General features: G+C 41.1%; 1 protein-coding gene across 1 annotated transcript in view; it reads left to right on the top strand.

The window, feature by feature from the left end:
• Positions 1–23,171, top strand: part of mi (cyclin E-interacting protein minus) — a 348,571-nt gene that overhangs the window by 36,019 nt on the left and 289,381 nt on the right. The window contains exon 5 of the mRNA XM_071675810.1: positions 2,409–2,549. Within this exon, the coding sequence (XP_071531911.1) occupies positions 2,409–2,549 (141 nt within the window). The remainder of the gene's footprint in view (positions 1–2,408; positions 2,550–23,171) is intronic.

Raw genomic sequence — 23,171 nt, 5'->3', positions numbered from 1 at the left:
TTGGGGTGAGAGAGTATCATTAAATTTTAGGGAGAATAAAAAGATGTTTTCGAAGGAGGTAAGTAAAGTGCTACGTAAGACAAGGGAGCAAATGGGAACTTCAGTGAAGGGGGCTAATGGGGAGGTGATAACGAGTAGTGGTGATGTGAGAAGGAGATGGAGTGAGTATTTTGAAGGCTTGTTGAATGTGTTTGATGATAGAGTGGCAGATATAGGGTGTTTTGGTCGAGGTGGTGAGCAGAGTGAGAGGGTTAGGGAAAATGATTTGGTAAACAGAGAAGAGGTAGTAAAAGCTTTGCGAAAGATGAAAGCCGGCAAGGCAGCGGGTTTGGATGGTATTGCAGTGGAATTTATTAAAAAAGGGGGTGACTGTATTGTTGACTGGTTGGTAAGGTTATTTAATGTATGTATGACTCATGGTGAGGTGCGTGAGGATTGGCGGAATGCTTGCATAGTGCCATTGTACAAAGGCAAAGGGGATAAGAGTGAGTGCTCAAATTACAGAGGTATAAGTTTGTTGAGTATTCCTGGTAAATTATATGGGAGGGTATCGATTGAGAGGGTGAAGGCATGTAGAGAGCATCAGATTGGGGAAGCGCAGTGTGGTTTCAGAAGTGGTAGAGGATGTGTGGATCAGGTGTTTGCTTTGAAGAATGTATGTGAGAAATACTTAGAAAAGCAAATGGATTTGTATGTAGCATTTATGGATCTGGAGAAGGCATATGATAGAGTTGATAGAGATGCTCTGTGGAAGGTATTAAGAATATATGGTGTGGGAGGCAAGTTGTTAGAAGCAGTGAAAAGTTTTTATCGAGGATGTAAGGCATGTGTACGTGTAGGAAGAGAGGAAAGTGATTGGTTCTCAGTGAATATAGGTTTGCGGCAGGGGTGTGTGATGTCTCCATGGTTGTTTAATTTGTTTATGGATGGGGTTGTTAGGGAGGTGAATGCAAGAGTTTTGGAAAGAGGGGCAAGTATGCAGTCTGTTGTGGATGAGAGAGCTTGGGAAGTGAGTCAGTTGTTGTTCGCTGATGATACAGCGCTGGTGGCTGATTCATGTGAGAAACCACAGAAGCTGGTGACTGAGTTTGGTAAAGTGTGTGAAAGGAGAAAGTTAAGAGTAAATTTGAATAAGAGCAAGGTTATTAGGTACAGTAGGGTTGAGGGTCAAGTCAATTGGGAGGTAAGTTTGAATGGAGCAAAACTGGAGAAAGTAAAGTATTTTAGATATCTGGGAGTGGATCTGGCAGCGGATGGAACCATCGAAGCGGAAGTGAATCATAGGGTGGGGGAGGGGGCGAAAATTCTGGGAGTCTTGAAGAATGTGTGGAAGTCGAGAACATTATCTCGGAAAGCAAAAATGGGTATGTTTGAAGGAATAGTGGTTCCAACAATGTTGTTTGGCTGCGAGGTGTGGGCTATGGATAGAGTTGTGCGCAGGAGGGTGGATGTGCTGGAAATGAGATGTTTGAGGACAATATGTGGTGTGAGGTGGTTTGATCGAGTAAGTAATGTAAGGGTAAGAGAGATGTGTGGAAATAAATAGAGTGTGGTTGAGAGAGCAGATGAGGGTGTTTTGAAATGGTTTGGTCACATAGAATGAGTGAGGAAAGATTGACCAAGAGGATATATGTGTCAGAGGTGGAGGGAACGAGGAGAAACAGGAGATCAAATTGTAGGTGGAAAGATGGAGTGAAAAAGATTTTGAGTGATTGGGGCCTGAACATGCAGGAGGGTGAAAGGCGTGCAAGGAATAGAGTGAATTGGAACGATGTGGTATACCAGGGTCGACGTGCTGTCAATGGATTGAACCAGGGCATGTGAAGCGTCTGGGCTAGACCACCTTGCTTGGACCTTGTGTCTGCGTGGTGTGTATATCTCTGTGACTCACTCTATTTTTCTTGATGTCTGTGTTCACATGCCACTTTGCCATGCCTGCTTGGTTTCACTATTAATTTCACATATATTTCATTTGCTCTTTCCCTTAACCCACCACCACCTTCCCCTCTTGCAACCCACCACCACCTTCCCCTCTTGCCTCTCACAAGAAACCACAGACCTTCCACCTGTCAACCATCTTAGCACCTCATCAAACAACCACTGTTTAGTGTTCCTTGCAGTTAACACATAATCCACTGATGCACAGTTACACATAAGCTACTCATTTCCATCATGGATTCTTTGTACTCTGACTGCATTTATTTATCACATCACCCACTTTTGTATTCTTGTATTCATATTCCCATACACTATGACTTCATCAATGGTGCCAGAGCTGCACATTACCCAGCTTCTCCCAAAATGTATTCCTCTCTCGTATGCTCCTCTTATTTTCATGTGTATGTGCATTGTCACTGACAAAGATTCCTTTTAACAAGTAAGATAATATACATTGAATTTATTCACAGGTTGTTGTGGACATAGTAAACACTTTCTGGCAAGGTCATCTAACTTTAGCTGAGGAAAGGAGTGAAGACACTTTCATTCTTCCTGAGTGTGTTATTCAGTGTGTAAATGGGAAGCCTGCATTGGGAACTAATTCCAAACAGGTAATGTTCAAGTAATTTCTCACTGTTGTGTTAGAAATTTAGTTAATTGATTCTTGTTATACATAGAAGCACAATCACGTCGGAAGGAATGTTTCTTTTAACAAAGTGATAATTTTGATTTATTGCAGGTACAAGTAATTCATAAATTGTTCTTTTTCCAGAGTTTGTGAACCAAAATATATTGTGGTTAATTTTCAGATTTCAAGGCCTTCGATGTGAAGGATTAAATGCATATTCATTTTCTCCATATCTTCCATATGGTTTGACTGAGAGATGCAAGGCTTCCATTTAATCCACCCCAGGCAAAGTATAAAGTGCACGTTAGCCTTTCCTGTTGAAGAAATATAAACATTAAATGCTTGTATCAGCATTTATGGATCTGGAGAAAGCACATGATAGGGTTGTAACAGTTGCTTTGTAGAAGGTGTTACAAATATTGGTGTAGGGGTTAAGCTATTAAGAGCAGAGGAGTTTTTAGAGTCAGGTGTATGTAAGAGTAGGTAGAGAGGAGGGTGAGTGGTTCCAGGTGAAGGTGGGTCTGTCATGGATGTGTGTGATATTACTGTGGCCACTTAATTTGATCATGGATGGGTTAGTAAGGGAGGTAAATACAAGCATCCTGCAGAGAAGGGCAGGTATGCAGTCTGTAGGAGTTGAGGGAGCTTGGGAAGTGAGTCAGTTGTTTGCTGATGATTTAACATTGGTAGCAGATTCTAGCAAGAAGCTGCAAAAATTGGTGTCTAAGTTTGGGTTAGTGAATGAAAGAAGGAAGTTTAAATATAATTTGAATAAATGCAAGGTTTTTAGGCTTTGCAATGCCTAGACACTTTAGCTGGGGTGTAAGTTTGAATGGAGAAAATTTAGAGGAATTGAGTTGTTTTAGATACCTAATAGTGGACATGGCAGCAAATGGAACCATGGAAACTGAGGTTAGTCATAAGGTGAATGAAAGGGCAAAGGTTCTGGAGCATTGAGGAATTTGTGGAAGGAGATGGTTGCTTTTTAGTTGGGTGAAAATGGTTGCATTTGAAAGTATAGTAGTCCCTACTATGTCCTATGGACATGAGGAATGGGCAGGGGAAGGTACATGTGTTGGAAATGAAATATTTGAGGACAGCATGTTGTTGGGAGAGTTGATTGAGTAGGTAATGATAGGGTAAGAGAGAGGTGCAGTAATAAGAAGAATATGGTCGAGGGAGCTGAAGAGGGTGTGCTGAAATTTCAGGTTTGGAGATATGGAGAAATGTGAGTGGGGGAATTGACAAAAAGGAATGTATGTTTCAGAAGTGGAAGGGACAAGTAGAAGGGGAAGACCAAACTGGAGATGGAAGGATGGACTGAATAAGATTTTGAGTAATTGGGACCTGAATCTGCAAGAGGGTGAAAAGCTTGCATGGGATAAAGTAAATTAGAGTGATGTGGTATAAAGGGGGTGATTTGCTGTCATTGGACTGAACCATGGCATTTGAAGCAGCCAAGGTTGCTTTTTAGCCATTTTGTATGACTTTGAATGAAGTTTGTTGCTATTTTCACTTAAAAGTTGCACTTTGAGTTTTTTTGTAATAATATTCTTACAAAACTACCTATCTAGCTATATCAGTATCTCTCATGCCCATTTGCTCTGGGAACTCCCATCAAGGGGTTGGCCACAGCAAAAGAGTGTCTGCTTATCCCAGTCCTTATGTGCCTTCCTCACATACACCACTCCATGCATTTTACCACCATTTCCCTCCCTCCTGTATTCTTCCACTCTGTTTAGCCATGTCATAGGTGGTCTTTTTCTCACACCAACCCCTTTAATTGGGCTATCATGCACACTCCTTGAAAACTCCCTGTCTTGCATACTTTACACATGCCCAGACTACCTCAAAGTATGATGTTTCACACACTCTACCACTCTACAATTCATTCCCTATGCATTCCCTGCCATACCACATCTCTCATTACACCACTTCATTCTTTTCTTCATTCCATCCAGTCATACCACATGCTCCTTTCCACATCCTGGATTTTTCACCCCGTGATCCATTCCATGTCCATGTTTCAGCTGCATAAGTCAGGGTTGGATGGATTATGCTTCTCTTAATCCTCTCATCACTTACATATTTACACCTCTATCCTTCATTATTCTATTAAGGGACCCAGTGATTCTACTACCATGTACTGCTCTCTTCCTTATCTTTCCTTTCATATCAAATTTACCCAAGGTAGCTGATACATGCTTAGATTTTCTCACCTCTTCCAGTCTTTCTCCTCCCATATCCAAATCACAGTTTAGTACACTTTCTTTTTTCATTGTATATGGTTTTACAAAATCTATACTTTCACTCTGTTTCCTTTTAAACACCATCAGTTTACTTTTACTTGCATTTCTTTTCAGTTGCCTATGCTGACACGCATCATAAAACACACCTTTTGCAACTTCTCTTCACTTTCAGCAAACAGCACAGTATCATCCACAAAGAGGCTTGCTACCAGCTACCATATCTTACTGCTACACTCCATCTCTGCACCTCCTTTCTCAAGTTTTGCTTTCATCTCTCTTATCACTCCATGGTTTACCCCAGATGCTTCACATGCCCTGGTTCAATCCATTGACAGCATGTTGACCCCTGTATATCACATGGTTCCAATTCGCTCTATTCCTTGCACACCTTTCACCCTCCTGTATGTTCAGGCCCCGATGGCTCAAAATCTTTTTCAATCCATCCTTCCACCTCCATTTTGGTCTCCCGTTTCTCCTTGTTCCCTCCACCTGTGACACATATATCCTCTGTCAATCTCATTCTCTCAATGTGTCCAAACCATTTCAAAACACCCTCGTCTGCTCTCTTAACTATACTCTTTTTATTATCACACATCTCTCTTACCCTTTCATTACTTACTCGATCAAACCACCTCACACCATGTATTGTCCTCAAACATTTCATTTCCAACATATTCACTCTCCGCACAACCCTCTCTCTAGCCCATGCCTCGCAATCATATAACATTGTTGGAACCACTATTCCTTCAGACATACCCGTTTTTGCTTTCCGAGATAATGTTCTCGGCTTCCACACATTCTTCAACGCTCCCAGAACTTTCGCCCCCTACCCCACCCTATGATTCACTTCCGCTTCCATGGTTCCATCTGCTGCCAAATCCACTTCCAGATATCTAAAACACTTCACTTCCTCCAGTTTTTCTCCATTCAAACTCACCTCCCAATTGACTTGAAATCTGATACATACTTCAATAATCCAGTAAAATCACTCTTCCCTAACCTTGTCTCTCTCAACATACTCAGTGGACCTCATATTTCATGTCCATACACTAACTAAAAATGGACTAAAACCTGTGATTTGTGTACTGAATCTCTAATGGCAAACAATGCTAAAAGCAGACCCTCATCCCAGTTTACTGACAATTCCTCAAAATACATTCTCAAAGTATTTTTCAAAGTCTGATGGAATTTCTCCACAACTCCTTGGCTCTGTGGGTGATAAGCACCTGACATCTTATGTGTTATATGTAACCCCTTTAATCTTTTCTTGAACATGCTGAAGTTGTTGGTATACCCACCCAGGAGAAATATTTGACTAACTCCTACAATATTTCTAGAATGTATGCTATGTAATGGTGCTGCTTCGGGAAAATCTGGTAGATGCACAAAATTATTGTTAATTGATACTGATTTCCTTTTAAATGTCTTTTAGGTAGAGGATCTACACAATCAATACAATTTTGCTAAAAGTTTACAAAAATCGGGAAATGGCTGCAATGGTGCTGGCTGAAATAGTCTGGTTGGGTTTACCTACTCTCTGACATAATTCACAAGTCTTACAATACTGGGAACACATCTTCTCCATATTTGGCCTAAAAAAAATGATTTAAATATTCTATCATTTGTCTTCCTAACTCCCAAATGTCCAGACAAACAAGAACTATGAGACAGCAATTACATATACCCAATAATTCTTTGGAACTACAATTTACTTTTTGGCCTCCCAGTAATCAGATGCTAGAACATAAGCAGGCCTCCATTTCTCATTAACCCACACCATTTTGTACATAAAATCCAACTGACAAAATCACTCATTCCCATTTCTAGCAGCTTCACTCAAACATTCTTTCAAACCCTCATCACCCTTCTGTAACTTTGTCAAGTCCCTTGTCCACAACAAAATCTGGAAATACACAATTTTTAATTCCTTAGTGCTCTTCTCATTTCCAATGTCTTCTGAATATTTCTAGTTGAATATGATCCATTGAATAATTCACCTAGATCATAATCAACTTCTCTTTAACTTTGACCTGGTCACAACACAAGCTGGATAAACAATTTCACTACACTATACATTACGTCAGTCTGATTCTCTACAGTTTTATCTGTCATTTGGTTCACCTTTACAGTAGTATTTACATCAAATGGATTACTGCTCATAATAGGCTCTGGGACTAATTTGTCAGTCAATCATTCCCTAGTAGTATATGTACTCCAGGCATAGGAATTTTCTCATATCCCACCCTTTAAACTGGCCACTCACAAATTTTACTCTCAAGATTTATATAATGCAAGGGGATATGTTTGCTTAACCAAAACCTTTTACATTTATTTTTTCCCCAGAGTAAGACTCCTTCGTCCACTCTAATATATCTTTCAGAATTATACTCTGACTTGCCCGAGTATCTCTCAATATCAAAATTTTTCTCAGGACTAACCTTTAAATCCATCCTTTTCTTCATAATATAAGGCTCATAAATTGCACATTTTGGTTAACTCACATTTATACTCATTACTTCTTACCTCACTTAATATCATGTTTTGTTCCCAAGCAACATTTAATTTATTGTCTTTGGTTTTATTTTTTGGACACTGATATTTACCATGACCAAATCCCAAACATTTCATTGGTGGCTCTCCTGTCTGCTAACATTAGGGTTATGAAATAAACTAAGGTCTTGAGTACCTGTATTGTGTATGTCTTTGGAATCTATTTCCTACATTGTTTTGTGGCTCATAGTTATGTGAACCTTCCACAAAATAATGTTGACTAGGCTGTTGAACATTTGAATAATGAGGATATCTATAAGGTTGTCAGGGGTTCGGGAGTATGTGATAGAGTGTAAGAAAGTAAATTCTAGACTGATATTGGTAAAAAATTTAAAGTTGAAGGAGAGAGATGGGTGATTATTGGTGCATATGCACCTGGGCATGAGAAGAAAGATCATGAGAGGCAAGTGTTTTGGGAGCAGCTGAATGAGTGTGTTAGTGGTTTTGATGCACAAGACTGGGTTATAGTGATGGGTGATTTGAATGCAATGGTGAGTAATATGGCAGTTGAGGGAATGATTGGTATACATGGGGTGTGCAGTGTTGTAAATGGAAATGGTGAAGAGCTTGTAGATTTATGTGCTGAAAAAGGACTGGTGATTGGGAATACCTGGTTTAAAAAGTGAGATATAAATGAGTATATGTATGTAAGTAGGAGAGATGGCCAGAGAGTGTTATTGGATTATGTGTTAATTGATAGGTGCGCGAAAGAGAGACTCTTGGATGTTAATGTGTTGAGAGGTGCAACTGGAGGGATGTCTGATCATTATCTTGTGGAGGCGAAGGTGAAGATTTGTATGGGTTTTCAGAAAAGAAGAGAGAATGTTGGGGTGAAGAGAGTGGTGAGAGTAAGTGAGCTTGGGAAAGAGACTTGTGTGAGGAAGTACCAGGAGAGACTGAGTGCAGAATGGAAAAAGGTGAGAACAAAGGATGTAATGGGAGTGGAGGAGGAATGGGATGTATTTAGGGAAGCAGTCATGACTTGCACAAAAGATGCTTGTGGCATGAGAAGCGTGGGAGGTGAGTTGATGAGAAAGGGTAGTGAGTGATGGGATGAAGAAGTAAGATTGTTAGTGAAAGAGAAGAGAGAGGCATTTGGACGATTTTTGCAGGGAAATAATGCAAATGAGTGGGAGATGTATAAAAGAAAGAGGCAGGAGGTCAAGAGAAAGGTGCAAGAGGTGAAAAAGAGGGCAAATGAGAGTTAGGGTGAGAGAGTATCATTAAATTTTAGGGAGAATAAAAAGATGTTTTCGAAGGAGGTAAGTAAAGTGCTACGTAAGACAAGGGAGCAAATGGGAACTTCAGTGAAGGGGGCTAATGGGGAGGTGATAACGAGTAGTGGTGATGTGAGAAGGAGATGGAGTGAGTATTTTGAAGGCTTGTTGAATGTGTTTGATGATAGAGTGGCAGATATAGGGTGTTTTGGTCGAGGTGGTGAGCAGAGTGAGAGGGTTAGGGAAAATGATTTGGTAAACAGAGAAGAGGTAGTAAAAGCTTTGCGAAAGATGAAAGCCGGCAAGGCAGCGGGTTTGGATGGTATTGCAGTGGAATTTATTAAAAAAGGGGGTGACTGTATTGTTGACTGGTTGGTAAGGTTATTTAATGTATGTATGACTCATGGTGAGGTGCGTGAGGATTGGCGGAATGCTTGCATAGTGCCATTGTACAAAGGCAAAGGGGATAAGAGTGAGTGCTCAAATTACAGAGGTATAAGTTTGTTGAGTATTCCTGGTAAATTGTATGGGAGGGTATCGATTGAGAGGGTGAAGGCATGTAGAGAGCATCAGATTGGGGAAGCGCAGTGTGGTTTCAGAAGTGGTAGAGGATGTGTGGATCAGGTGTTTGCTTTGAAGAATGTATGTGAGAAATACTTAGAAAAGCAAATGGATTTGTATGTAGCATTTATGGATCTGGAGAAGGCATATTTTAGAGTTGATAGAGATGCTGTGTGGAAGGTATTAAGAATATATGGTGTGGGAGGCAAGTTGTTAGAAGCAGTGAAAAGTTTTTATCGAGGATGTAAGGCATGTGTACGTGTAGGAAGAGAGGAAAGTGATTGGTTCTCAGTGAATATAGGTTTGCGGCAGGGGTGTGTGATGTCTCCATGGTTGTTTAATTTGTTTATGGATGGGGTTGTTAGGGAGGTGAATGCAAGAGTTTTGGAAAGAGGGGCAAGTATGCAGTCTGTTGTGGATGAGAGAGCTTGGGAAGTGAGTCAGTTGTTGTTCGCTGATGATACAGCGCTGGTGGCTGATTCATGTGAGAAACCACAGAAGCTGGTGACTGAGTTTGGTAAAGTGTGTGAAAGGAGAAAGTTAAGAGTAAATTTGAATAAGAGCAAGGTTATTAGGTACAGTAGGGTTGAGGGTCAAGTCAATTGGGAGGTAAGTTTGAATGGAGCAAAACTGGAGGAAGTAAAGTATTTTAGATATCTGGGAGTGGATCTGGCAGCGGATGGAACCATCGAAGCGGAAGTGAATCATAGGGTGGGGGAGGGGGCGAAAATTCTGGGAGTCTTGAAGAATGTTTGGAAGTCGAGAACATTATCTCGGAAAGCAAAAATGGGTATGTTTGAAGGAATAGTGGTTCCAACAATGTTGTTTGGCTGCGAGGTGTGGGCTATGGATAGAGTTGTGCGCAGGAGGGTGGATGTGCTGGAAATGAGATGTTTGAGGACAATATGTGGTGTGAGGTGGTTTGATCGAGTAAGTAATGTAAGGGTAAGAGAGATGTGTGGAAATAAATAGAGTGTGGTTGAGAGAGCAGATGAGGGTGTTTTGAAATGGTTTGGTCACATAGAATGAGTGAGGAAAGATTGACCAAGAGGATATATGTGTCAGAGGTGGAGGGAACGAGGAGAAACAGGAGATCAAATTGTAGGTGGAAAGATGGAGTGAAAAAGATTTTGAGTGATTGGGGCCTGAACATGCAGGAGGGTGAAAGGCGTGCAAGGAATAGAGTGAATTGGAATGATGTGGTATACCAGGGTCGACGTGCTGTCAATGGATTGAACCAGGGCATGTGAAGCGTCTGGGCTAGACCACCTTGCTTGGACCTTGTGTCTGCGTGGTGTGTATATCTCTGTGACTCACTCTATTTTTCTTGATGTCTGTGTTCACATGCCACTTTGCCATGCCTGCTTGGTTTCACTATTAATTTCACATATATTTCATTTGCTCTTTCCCTTAACCCACCACCACCTTCCCCTCTTGCCTCTCACAAGAAACCACAGACCTTCCACCTGTCAACCATCTTAGCACCTCATCAAACAACCACTGTTTAGTGTTCCTTGCAGTTAACACATAATCCACTGATGCACAGTTACACATAAGCTACTCATTTCCATCATGGATTCTTTGTACTCTGACTGCATTTATTTATCACATCACCCACTTTTGTATTCTTGTATTCATATTCCCATACACTATGACTTCATTAATGGTGCCAGAGCTGCACATTACCCAGCTTCTCCCAAAATATATTCCTCTCTCGTATGCTCCTCTTATTTTCATGTGTATGTGCATTGTCACTGACAAAGATTCCTTTTAACAAGTAAGATAATATACATTGAATTTATTCACAGGTTGTTGTGGACATAGTAAACACTTTCTGGCAAGGTCATCTAACTTTAGCTGAGGAAAGGAGTGAAGACACTTTCATTCTTCCTGAGTGTGTTATTCAGTGTGTAAATGGGAAGCCTGCATTGGGAACTAATTCCAAACAGGTAATGTTCAAGTAATTTCTCACTGTTGTGTTAGAAATTTAGTTAATTGATTCTTGTTATACATAGAAGCACAATCACGTCGGAAGGAATGTTTCTTTTAACAAAGTGATAATTTTGATTTATTGCAGGTACAAGTAATTCATAAATTGTTCTTTTTCCAGAGTTTGTGAACCAAAATATATTGTGGTTAATTTTCAGATTTCAAGGCCTTCGATGTGAAGGATTAAATGCATATTCATTTTCTCCATATCTTCCATATGGTTTGACTGAGAGATGCAAGGCTTCCATTTAATCCACCCCAGGCAAAGTATAAAGTGCACGTTAGCCTTTCCTGTTGAAGAAATATAAACATTAAATGCTTGTATCAGCATTTATGGATCTGGAGAAGGCACATGATAGGGTTGTAACAGTTGCTTTGTAGAAGGTGTTACAAATATTGGTGTAGGGGTTAAGCTATTAAGAGCAGAGGAGTTTTTAGAGTCAGGTGTATGTAAGAGTAGGTAGAGAGGAGGGTGAGTGGTTCCAGGTGAAGGTGGGTCTGTCATGGATGTGTGTGATATTACTGTGGCCACTTAATTTGATCATGGATGGGTTAGTAAGGGAGGTAAATACAAGCATCCTGCAGAGAAGGGCAGGTATGCAGTCTGTAGGAGTTGAGGGAGCTTGGGAAGTGAGTCAGTTGTTTGCTGATGATTTAACATTGGTAGCAGATTCTAGCAAGAAGCTGCAAAAATTGGTGTCTAAGTTTGGGTTAGTGAATGAAAGAAGGAAGTTTAAATATAATTTGAATAAATGCAAGGTTTTTAGGCTTTGCAATGCCTAGACACTTTAGCTGGGGTGTAAGTTTGAATGGAGAAAATTTAGAGGAATTGAGTTGTTTTAGATACCTAATAGTGGACATGGCAGCAAATGGAACCATGGAAACTGAGGTTAGTCATAAGGTGAATGAAAGGGCAAAGGTTCTGGAGCATTGAGGAATTTGTGGAAGGAGATGGTTGCTTTTTAGTTGGGTGAAAATGGGTGCATTTGAAAGTATAGTAGTCCCTACTATGTCCTATGGACATGAGGAATGGGCAGGGGAAGGTACATGTGTTGGAAATGAAATATTTGAGGACAGCATGTTGTTGGGAGAGTTGATTGAGTAGGTAATGATAGGGTAAGAGAGAGGTGCAGTAATAAGAAGAATATGGTCGAGGGAGCTGAAGAGGGTGTGCTGAAATTTCAGGTTTGGAGATATGGAGAAATGTGAGTGGGGGAATTGACAAAAAGGAATGTATGTTTCAGAAGTGGAAGGGACAAGTAGAAGGGGAAGACCAAACTGGAGATGGAAGGATGGACTGAATAAGATTTTGAGTAATTGGGACCTGAATCTGCAAGAGGGTGAAAAGCTTGCATGGGATAAAGTAAATTAGAGTGATGTGGTATAAAGGGGGTGATTTGCTGTCATTGGACTGAACCATGGCATTTGAAGCAGCCAAGGTTGCTTTTTAGCCATTTTGTATGACTTTGAATGAAGTTTGTTGCTATTTTCACTTAAAAGTTGCACTTTGAGTTTTTTTGTAATAATATTCTTACAAAACTACCTATCTAGCTATATCAGTATCTCTCATGCCCATTTGCTCTGGGAACTCCCATCAAGGGGTTGGCCACAGCAAAAGAGTGTCTGCTTATCCCAGTCCTTATGTGCCTTCCTCACATACACCACTCCATGCATTTTACCACCATTTCCCTCCCTCCTGTATTCTTCCACTCTGTTTAGCCATGTCATAGGTGGTCTTTTTCTCACACCAACCCCTTTAATTGGGCTATCATGCACACTCCTTGAAAACTCCCTGTCTTGCATACTTTACACATGCCCAGACTACCTCAAAGTATGATGTTTCACACACTCTACCACACTACAATTCATTCCCTATGCATTCCCTGCCATACCACATCTCTCATTACACCACTTCATTCTTTTCTTCATTCCATCCAGTCATACCACATGCTCCTTTCCACATCCTGGATTTTTCACCCCGTGATCCATTCCATGTCCATGTTTCAGCTGCATAAGTCAGGGTTGGATGGATTATGCTTCTCTTAATCCTCTCATCACTTACATATTTACACCTCTATCCTTTGTTATTCTATTAAGGAACCCAGTGATTCTACTACCATGTACTGCTCTCTTCCTTATCTTTCCTTTCATATCAAATTTACCCAAGGTAGCTGATACATGCTTAGATTTTCTCACCTCTTCCAGTCTTTCTCCTCCCATATCCAAATCACAGTTTAGTACACTTTCTTTTTTCATTGTATATGGTTTTACAAAATCTATACTTTCACTCTGTTTCCTTTTAAACACCATCAGTTTACTTTTACTTGCATTTCTTTTCAATTGCCTATGCTGACACGCATCATAAAACACACCTTTTGCAACTTCTCTTCACTTTCAGCAAACAGCACAGTATCATCCACAAAGAGGCTTGCTACCAGCTACCATATCTTACTGCTACACTCCATCTCTGCACCTCCTTTCTCAAGTTTTGCTTTCATCTCTCTTATCACTCCATGGTTTACCCCAGATGCTTCACATGCCCTGGTTCAATCCATTGACAGCATGTTGACCCCTGTATATCACATGGTTCCAATTCGCTCTATTCCTTGCACACCTTTCACCCTCCTGTATGTTCAGGCCCCGATGGCTCAAAATCTTTTTCAATCCATCCTTCCACCTCCATTTTGGTCTCCCGTTTCTCCTTGTTCCCTCCACCTGTGACACATATATCCTCTGTCAATCTCATTCTCTCAATGTGTCCAAACCATTTCAAAACACCCTCGTCTGCTCTCTTAACTATACTCTTTTTATTATCACACATCTCTCTTACCCTTTCATTACTTACTCGATCAAACCACCTCACACCATGTATTGTCCTCAAACATTTCATTTCCAACATATTCACTCTCCGCACAACCCTCTCTCTAGCCCATGCCTCGCAACCATATAACATTGTTGGAACCACTATTCCTTCAGACATACCCGTTTTTGCTTTCCGAGATAATGTTCTCGGCTTCCACACATTCTTCAACGCTCCCAGAACTTTCGCCCCCTACCCCACCCTATGATTCACTTCCGCTTCCATGGTTCCATCTGCTGCCAAATCCACTTCCAGATATCTAAAACACTTCACTTCCTCCAGTTTTTCTCCATTCAATCTTACCTCCCAATTGACTTGTCCCTTAACCCTACTGTACCTAATAACCTTGCTTTTATTCACATTTACTCTCAGCTTTCTTCTTTCACACACTTTACCAAACTCAGTCACCAGCTTCTGTAGTTTCTCACACGAATCAGCCACCAGCGCTATATCATCAGTGAACAACAACTAACTCACTTCCCAAGCCCTCTCATCCAGAACATACTGCATACTTGCCCCTCTTTCCAAAACTCTTGCAATCACCTCCCTAACAACCCATCCATAAACAAAGCATCATGCAAACCTGCTGCAAACTGACATTCAACTGGGAACCAATCACTTTCTTCTTTTCCTACTCGTACACATGCCTTACATCCTTGGTAGAAACTTTTCACTTCTAGTAACTTACCTCCCACACCATATACTCTTAAAGCCTTCCACGAAGCATCTCTATTAACCCTATCATATGCTTTTTCTAGACCCATGAATGCTGCATACAAATCCATCTGTTTTTCTAAGTATTTCTCTCATACTTTCTTCAAAGCAAACGCCTGATCTACGCATCCTTTACCACTTCTGAAACCCCCCTGCTCTTCCCCAATCTGATGCTCTTTACATGTCTTTACCCTCTCAATCAATACCCCCCCATAAGATTTCCAAGAAATACTCAACAAACGTATACCCCTGTAATTTGAACACTCACCTTTATCCCCTTTACCTTTGTTCAATGGCACTATGCATACATTCTGCCAATCCTCAGGTCACGTCACCATGATCCATCCATACATACACTGAATATCCTTACCAACCAGTCAACAACACACTCAATACCATCCAAACCTGCTGCCTTACCAGCTTTCATCTTCCGCATAGCTTTCACTACCTCTTCTCTGTTCTCTAAACCATTCTCCCTAACCCTCTCACTTCGCACATCACCTCAAACAAAATGCCATGTATCTGCCACTCAGTCATCAAACACATTTAACAAACCTTCAAAATTCTCACTCCATCTCCTTCTCACTTCATCACTACTTGTTATTACCTCCCTATTAGCCCCTTCACCGATGTTCCCATTTGTTCTCTTGTCTTACGCACTTTATTTACCTCCTCCCAAAACATCTTTTTATTCTCCCTAAAATTTAGTGATACTCTCTCACCCCACCTCACATTTGCCCTCTTTTCACCTCTTGCACTTTTCTCGTGACCTCCTGCCACTTTCCTTTATGCACCTCCCAGTCATTTTTACTACTTCCCTGCAAAAATCATCCAAATGCCTCTCTCTTCTTTCATTAACAATCTTACTTCCTCATCCCACAACTTACTAACCCCCTTTACTTACTCCTCCCTTTGCTCTTGTCCTCTCACCAACCCCTGACTTTACTCCCAAGACATTCCCAAACCACTTTTCCCCTTTACCCTTTAGCTTCATTTCACTCACAGCCTTTCCTCAACATACTACCTATCTCTTCTTTTTTCTCATCTTGGTTATATCCACACGCATTTAGATACCCCAATCTGAGCCTTCGAGAGATGAGCACTTCCCGCATGACTTTCTTCAGTTTCCCCTTTTAGAAATTTTGATACACAGAGGGGAGGGTTTCTAGCCCTCCACACCAGCCCCCTTTAGTCGCCTTGTATGACACATGGGGAATACATTGGAAGTATTCTTTCTCCCCTAGCTCCTCTATCCCCAGTAGTAAATAATGGATAATGAATAAAATTCAATACAATTGTTATATAAAGAAAGGAACATTGTTTTTATCTTATAATTCATGCTTCCTCAATATATTCATCCTGTCATTCGGTCTCTCCTAACCTGCTACTGAGTGGGAAAGATCTGACTACAGCACCACTATAAGCCTACTTAGATGCACAATACCCTACACAGAATGCATGTCACCAACAACTTTCTCATAACAACCCACATTACACAGTTCCTGATTACAAGTGCTGGCCTAATTCACATACAAAAATAATATGGTACTTGATATTTACATTATTCAGTAGCTTCTTATATCTATTTATTTATTTTACTTTGTCGCTGTCTCCCGCGTTAGCGAGGTAGTGCAAGGAAACAGACGAAAGAATGGCCCAACCCACCCACATACACATGTATATACATACATGTCCACACACGCAAATATACATACCTATACATCTCAACGTATACATATATATACACACACAGACATATACATATATACACATGTACATAATTCATACTGTCTGCCTTTATTCATTCCCATTGCCACCCCGCCACACATGAAATAACAACCCCCTCCCCCCCTCATGTGCGTGAGGTAGCACTAGGAAAAGACAACAAAGGCCACTCTTGTTCGCTCTCAGTCTCTAGCTGTCATGTGATAATGCACCGAAATCACAGCTCCCTTTCCACATCCAGGCCCCAGAGAACTTTCCATGGTTTGCCCCAGACGCTTCACATGCCCTGATTCAATCTATTGACGGCACGTCGACCCCGGTATACCGGTATACTCTATTCCTTGAACGCCTTTCACCCTCCTGCATGTTCAGGCCCCGATCACTCAAAATCTTTTTCATTCCATCTTTCCACCTCTAATTTGGTCTCCCACTTCTCCTCGTTCCCTCCACCTCTGCTGACACATATATCCTCTTTGTCAGTCTTTCCTCACTCATTCTCTCCATGTGACCAAACCATTTCAAAACACCCTCTTCTGCTCTCTCAACCACACTCTTTTTATTACCACACATCTCTCTTACCCTATTATTACTTACTCGATCAAACCACCTCACACCACCTATTGTCCTCGAACATCTCATTTCCAGCACATCCACCCTCCTGCGCACAACTCTATCCATAGCCCACGCCATGCAACCATATAACATTGTTGGAACCACTATTCCTTCAAACATAGCCATTTTTGCTTTCTGAGATAATGTTCTCGACTTCCACACATTCTTCAACGCTCCCAGAACTTTTGCCCCCTCCCCCACCCTATGATTCACTTCCGCTTCCATGGTTCTTCCCGCTGCCAAGTCCACTCCCAGGTAGCTTCTTAACTAATTAAAAGAGTCATTACATAGAATACAATATGAAGAAAAATGTTGTAACAGAAATGTGGATGGTACAAAAGCATACAGTTTAGAGTGATTCCAGTTCAGGGTGGCAAGTGGTCACTTTTCGCACAGTTCAAAATGTACATCTTACTCAGAGATTGATGCGGTAAATTGTATTCTTTATATGTATTTTTTGCACAGTTCTCTTCAATATAACCTTACCTAATACTTGAACTAATTGGTTATCTACATATTCAAAAATATATTGGAAAATCTTTCTTCACAACAGGAGTCATGTTCCTTGTTTTCATAACTTTCATTTTTCAGTTGGTGAATGATAAGGTTAATTAACTTTTTTATAAATACAGGGAGTGATATGCTGTCATTGGACTAAACCAGGGCATATGAAGCAGCCAGAATAAATCATGGAAAGGCCTGTGGAACCTGGTTATGGATAAGTGGCTGTGGTTTTGGTGTGTTACACTTGATAGCTAGAAAATGGATGTGAGCAAATGAAGGCTCTCAAAATCTTTTTCATTCCGTCCTTCTATCCAATTTGGTCTCTCTCTCTCTCTCTCTCTCTCTCTCTCTCTCTCTCTCTCTCTCTCTCTCTCTCTCTCTCTCTCTCTCTCTCTCTCTCTCACCTCTTTTTTTCCCTTCACTTTTCATGCATATATCCTATTTGTCAATGTCCCACTCATTCTCTCTATCTGTCCAAACCATTTCAGCATACCCTCTTCAGCTCTCTCAATCATACTCTTTTTTATTGCCTCACCTCTCTTGTACCTATCTTTACTTACTTAATCAACCCTCTTCACACTGCAAATGTCCTCACAGATTTGATTTCCAACATTTGTACCTTCCTCCTGATATTTTGGAAGGAGATTAATAGTGTGAGAAAAACATGAGAACAAATGAGAATGACAGTGAAGGAGGTAAAAGAAGTGATAACAGGCTGTGATGAGGTGAAGAGATGGAATATTTTAAAGGATTGTTGAATATGTTTGATGATTGAATGGCAGGTGCAGGGTGTTTGGGTTGGAGAGGTATGCAAAATGAGAGTTATGGAAAATGGTTTAGTGAAGAGAGAAGAGGTGATGAAACCCTTGCATAAGATGAAATGTGGCAAAGCATCGGGAGTGGATGGTATTTCAGATGAATTTCTTAAGGAAAGCATGTGTCTGTGTTATTAATTGGTTAATTAGGAATTTCAGTGTATGTGTGGATCATAATGAGTTGCCTGAGGACTAGCAGAATGCATGTATAGTGCCAGTGTGTAAAGGCAAGGGGAACAAAGGTAAGTGTTTGGTATACAGAGCTGTAAGTTTGTTGAGTGTACCTGGAAAGTTGTATGGGACATTGTTGATTGAGAGTGTGAAGGCATGCACAGAGCATCCTTTTCGGGAGAAAAATTAGTGATTTCAAGACTGTTAGATGATGTATGCTTTAGGTGTTCACTTTGGACAAAATGTGTAAGAAATACTTACAGAAAGAGAAGGATTTTTTCATGTGGCATTTTGGATCTGGAGAAAGGATATGCTAGGGTTGATAGAGTTGCCTTGTGGAAGATATTAAGAACATATTGTGTGGGAGGAAAGCTACTACAGCAGTGAGAATTTATATTTATTTTTTATTTTGCTTTGTTGCTGTCTCCCGCGTTAGCAAGGTAGCGCAAGGAAACAGACGAAAGAATGGCCCAACCCACCCACATACACATGTATATACATACATGTCTACACATGCAAATATACATACCTATACATCTCAACGTATGCATATGTATACACACACAGACATATACATATATACACATGTACATAATTCATACTGTCTGCCCTTATTCATTCCCATTGTCACCTCGCCACACATGAAATAACAACCTCCTCCCCCTCATGTGTACGAGGTAGCGCTAGGAAAATACAACAAAGGCCACAGTCTTCTTTTCTGAAAACCTCAACAAATCTTCACCTTCGCCTCCACAAGATAATGATCAGACATCCCTCCAGTTGCACCTCTCAGCACATTAACATCCAAAAGTCTCTCTTTCGTGTGCCTATCAATTAACACGTAATCCAATAACACTCTCTGGCCATCTCTCCTACTTACATACATATACTTATGTTCCTATGAGTCCACGGGGAAAATGAAACACGAAAAGTTCCCAAGTGCACTTTCGTGTAATAATCACATCATCAGGGGAGACACAAGTGAGAAATATAACAGTCAGTTGATATACATCGAAGAGACAAAGCTAGGAGGCCATTTGGTAAACATGTTTACCAAATGGCGTCCTAGCTTCGTCTCTTTGATGTACATCAACTGACTTATATTTCTCTTGGGTCTCCCCTGATGATGTGATTATTACACGAAAGTGCACTTGGGAACTTTTCGTGTTTCATTTTCCCCGTGGACTCATAGGAATATCTTGATCATGCGCAAAATTGTGATCCTTTCCAGTATACTTATGTATATCTCTCTTTTTAAACCAGGTATTCCCAATCACCAGAGAAGATTTTATCATGGGTGTAAGGTGTGTATGAGAAGGAAGAGAGGAGAATGAGTAGTTCCCAGTGAAGGTTGGCCTGTGGGAGGGTTGTTTGATGTTACCAAGGTTGTTTACTTTATTCATGGAGGGGATGATGAGGAAGGTAAGTGCAAGAGTCTTGGAGAGATGGGCAAGTATGTAGTCTGTAGGGGATGAGGGGTCCTGGTAAGTGAGTCGGTTGTTGTTTGCTGATGATACAGCACTGTTGGCAATTGGAGTATAAAATTGCTTAAGTTGGTGACTTGGTTTGAAAGAGTGTGTGAAAGGAGGAAGTTGAGAGTAAATATGAATAAAAGCAAGGTCATGAGGTTTTGCAAAGTAGAGGGACAGATTAGTTTGGGTGTGAGTGTGAGTGAGGAAAATTTGAGGAAATGCAGTATTTTAGATATCAGAGATTTGACGTGGTGGCAGATGAAACAATGAAAATGGAAGTGTATCACAGGGTGAGGGAGGGGTGAAGTTTCTGGGAGCACTGAATTGAATGAATAGATGGAAAGAGAGATCATTATCTGGTAGGGCAAAAATGGGTATGTTTGAAGGTATTGTAGTTCTAACAATTTTATATGGATGTGAGGCATGGACTGTAGATGAGGATATGTGGTGGATGATTGAGGTGTTGAAAGTAAAGTGTTTGAAAGCAGTATGTTGTGTGCAGTGGATTGACAAAGTAAGTAACAGAAGGGTAAGAGAGAGATGTGGTAATAAACAGAAAGTGGGTTTGTTTGAACATATTGAGATAGTGAGTGAGGAGAGGTTGACAAAAAGATGTATGTGTTAGAAGTAGATGGAACAAGAAGAAGGGACAGACCAAATTGGAGATGGAAGGATGGAGTGAAAAAGATTTTGAGTGATCAGAGCCTGAATATGCAGGAGAAAAGTGTGCACAGGATATACAGGGGTCAACATGCTGTCAATGGAATGAATCAAGGCAGCAGCCAGGGGAACCCATTGAAAGGTTTGTAGGGTGTGGTAAGGGATAGGTGGCTGTGATTTCAGTACATTACATATCAGAGCTTGAGAATGGATCTGAGCAAATTCGGCCTTTCTTCCTATGTTGATGGTGCATTTCCCACATTAGGGAGGTAGCATCAAGAACAAAGGGCTGAGCCATTGAGGAAAACATCCTCACTTGGCCTCCTACTCTTTTCCTTCTTTTGGAAAAGTAAAAACTGGATGGGAGGATTTCCAGTTCCCCCTGGGAAATTATATGGGAGGGTATTGATTGAGAGGCCGAATGCACATACAGAGCATCAGACTGGGGAAGAACAGTGTGGTTTCAGAAGTTGTAAACAATATGTGGATCAGATGATTGCTTTGAAGAATGTGTGTGAGAAATACTTAGAAAAACAGATGGATTTGCATGTAGCATTTATGGATCTGGAGAAGGCATATGATAGGGTTGATGAGAGATGCTTTGTGGAAGGTCTTAAGAGTATATGGTGTGGGAGGTTAGTTGCTAGAAGCTTTGAAAAGTTTTTACCAAGGATGTAAGGCATGTGTATGAGTAGGAAGAGAGGAGAGAGATTGGTTTCCAGTGAATGTCGGTCTGCGGCAGAGGTGTGTGATGTCCCCATGGTTGTTTAATTTGTTTATGGATGGGGTGGTTAGGGAGGTAAATGCAAGAGTTTTGGAGAGAGTGGTCAGTATGCAATGTGTTGTGGATGAGAGGGCGTTGGAAGTGAGTCACTTGTTATTTGCCGATGATACAATTCTGGTGGCTGATTCGAGTGTGAAACTACAGAAGTTGGTGACTGAGTTTGGAAAAGTATGTAAAAAGAGAAAGTTGAGAGTAAATGTGAATAAGGGCAAGGTAATTAGGTTCAGTAGGGTTGAGGGACAAGTTAACTGGGATGTAAATTTGAATGGAGAAAAATTGGAAGAAGTGAAGTGTTTTAGATATCAGGGAGTCGACTTAGCAGTGAATGGAACCATGGAAGTGGATGTGAGTCACAGAGTGGGGGAGGGAGCGAAGGTTCTGGGAGCAATGAAGTCAATGAGGTAGCACAAGGAAACAGACGAAAGAATGGCCCAACCCATCCACATACACATGCATATACATAAACACCCACACACACACACACACACACACACATATGCATACCCATACATTTCAATGTATACATACATATACATACAGACATATACATACATACACGTGTACATATTCATACTTGCTGCCTTCATCCATTCCTGTCGCCACCCCGCCACACCTGAAGCAGCACCCCCTCTCCCTGCACGTGCACAAGGTAGTGCGAGGAAAAGACAACAAAGGCCACATTCTCTAGCTGTCATGTGTAATACACCAAAACCACAACTCCCTTTCCACACCCAGGTCCCACAAAATTTTCCATGGTTTACCCCAGATGCTTCACATGCCCTAGTTCAATCCATTGACAGCACGTTGACTCTGGTATACCACATTGTTCTAATTCACTCTATTTCTTGCACACCTTTCACCCTCCTGTATGTTGAGGCCCCGATTGCTCAAAATCTTTTTCACTACATTCTTCCACCTCCAATTTGGTCTCCCACTTCTCCTTGTTCCCTCCTCCTCCGACACATATATCCTCTATCAATCTTTCCTTACTCATTCTCTCCATGTGACCACGCCATTTCAACACACCCTCTTCTGCTCTCTCAACCACAGTCTTTTTATTACCCCACATCTCTCTTACCCTTTCATTACTTATTCGATCAAACCACCTCACACCACATGTTGTCCTCAAACATTACAATAAATCCACCCTCCTCTGCACAACCTTATCTATAGCTCATGCCATACAACCATATAACATTGTTGGGACCACTATTCCTTCAAACATACCCATTTTTGCTCTCCAAGATTACCTTTACCCCCTCCCCCACCCTGTGACTCACTTCCACTTCCATGGTTCCATCCGCTGTTAAATCCACTCCCAGATATCTAAAACACCTCACTTCCTCCAGTTTTTCTCCATTCAAACTTACCTCCTAATTAACTTGTCCCTCAACCTTACTGAACCTAATAACCATGCTCTTATTCACATTTACTCTTAGCTTTCTTCTTTCACACACTTTACCAAACTCAGTCACCAACCTCTGCAGTTTCTCACCCGAATCAGCCACCAGCGTTGCATCATCAGCGAACAACAATTGAGTCACTTCCCAAGCCCTCTCATCCACAACAGACTGCATACTTGCCCCTCACTTCAAAACTCTTTCATTCACTTCCCTAACCACCCCATCCATGAACAAATTAAAGAACCATGGGAACATCACACACCCCTGCTGCAAACTGACATTCACTGGGAACCAGTCACTTTCCTCTCTTCCTACTCAT

This window comes from Panulirus ornatus, chromosome 21 (genome assembly GCF_036320965.1).
Source record: "Panulirus ornatus isolate Po-2019 chromosome 21, ASM3632096v1, whole genome shotgun sequence".
Lineage (NCBI taxonomy): Eukaryota > Metazoa > Arthropoda > Malacostraca > Decapoda > Palinuridae > Panulirus > Panulirus ornatus.
The sequence above is the reverse complement of the archived record's forward strand: the minus strand, read 5'-3'. Positions and strand labels throughout refer to the sequence as shown.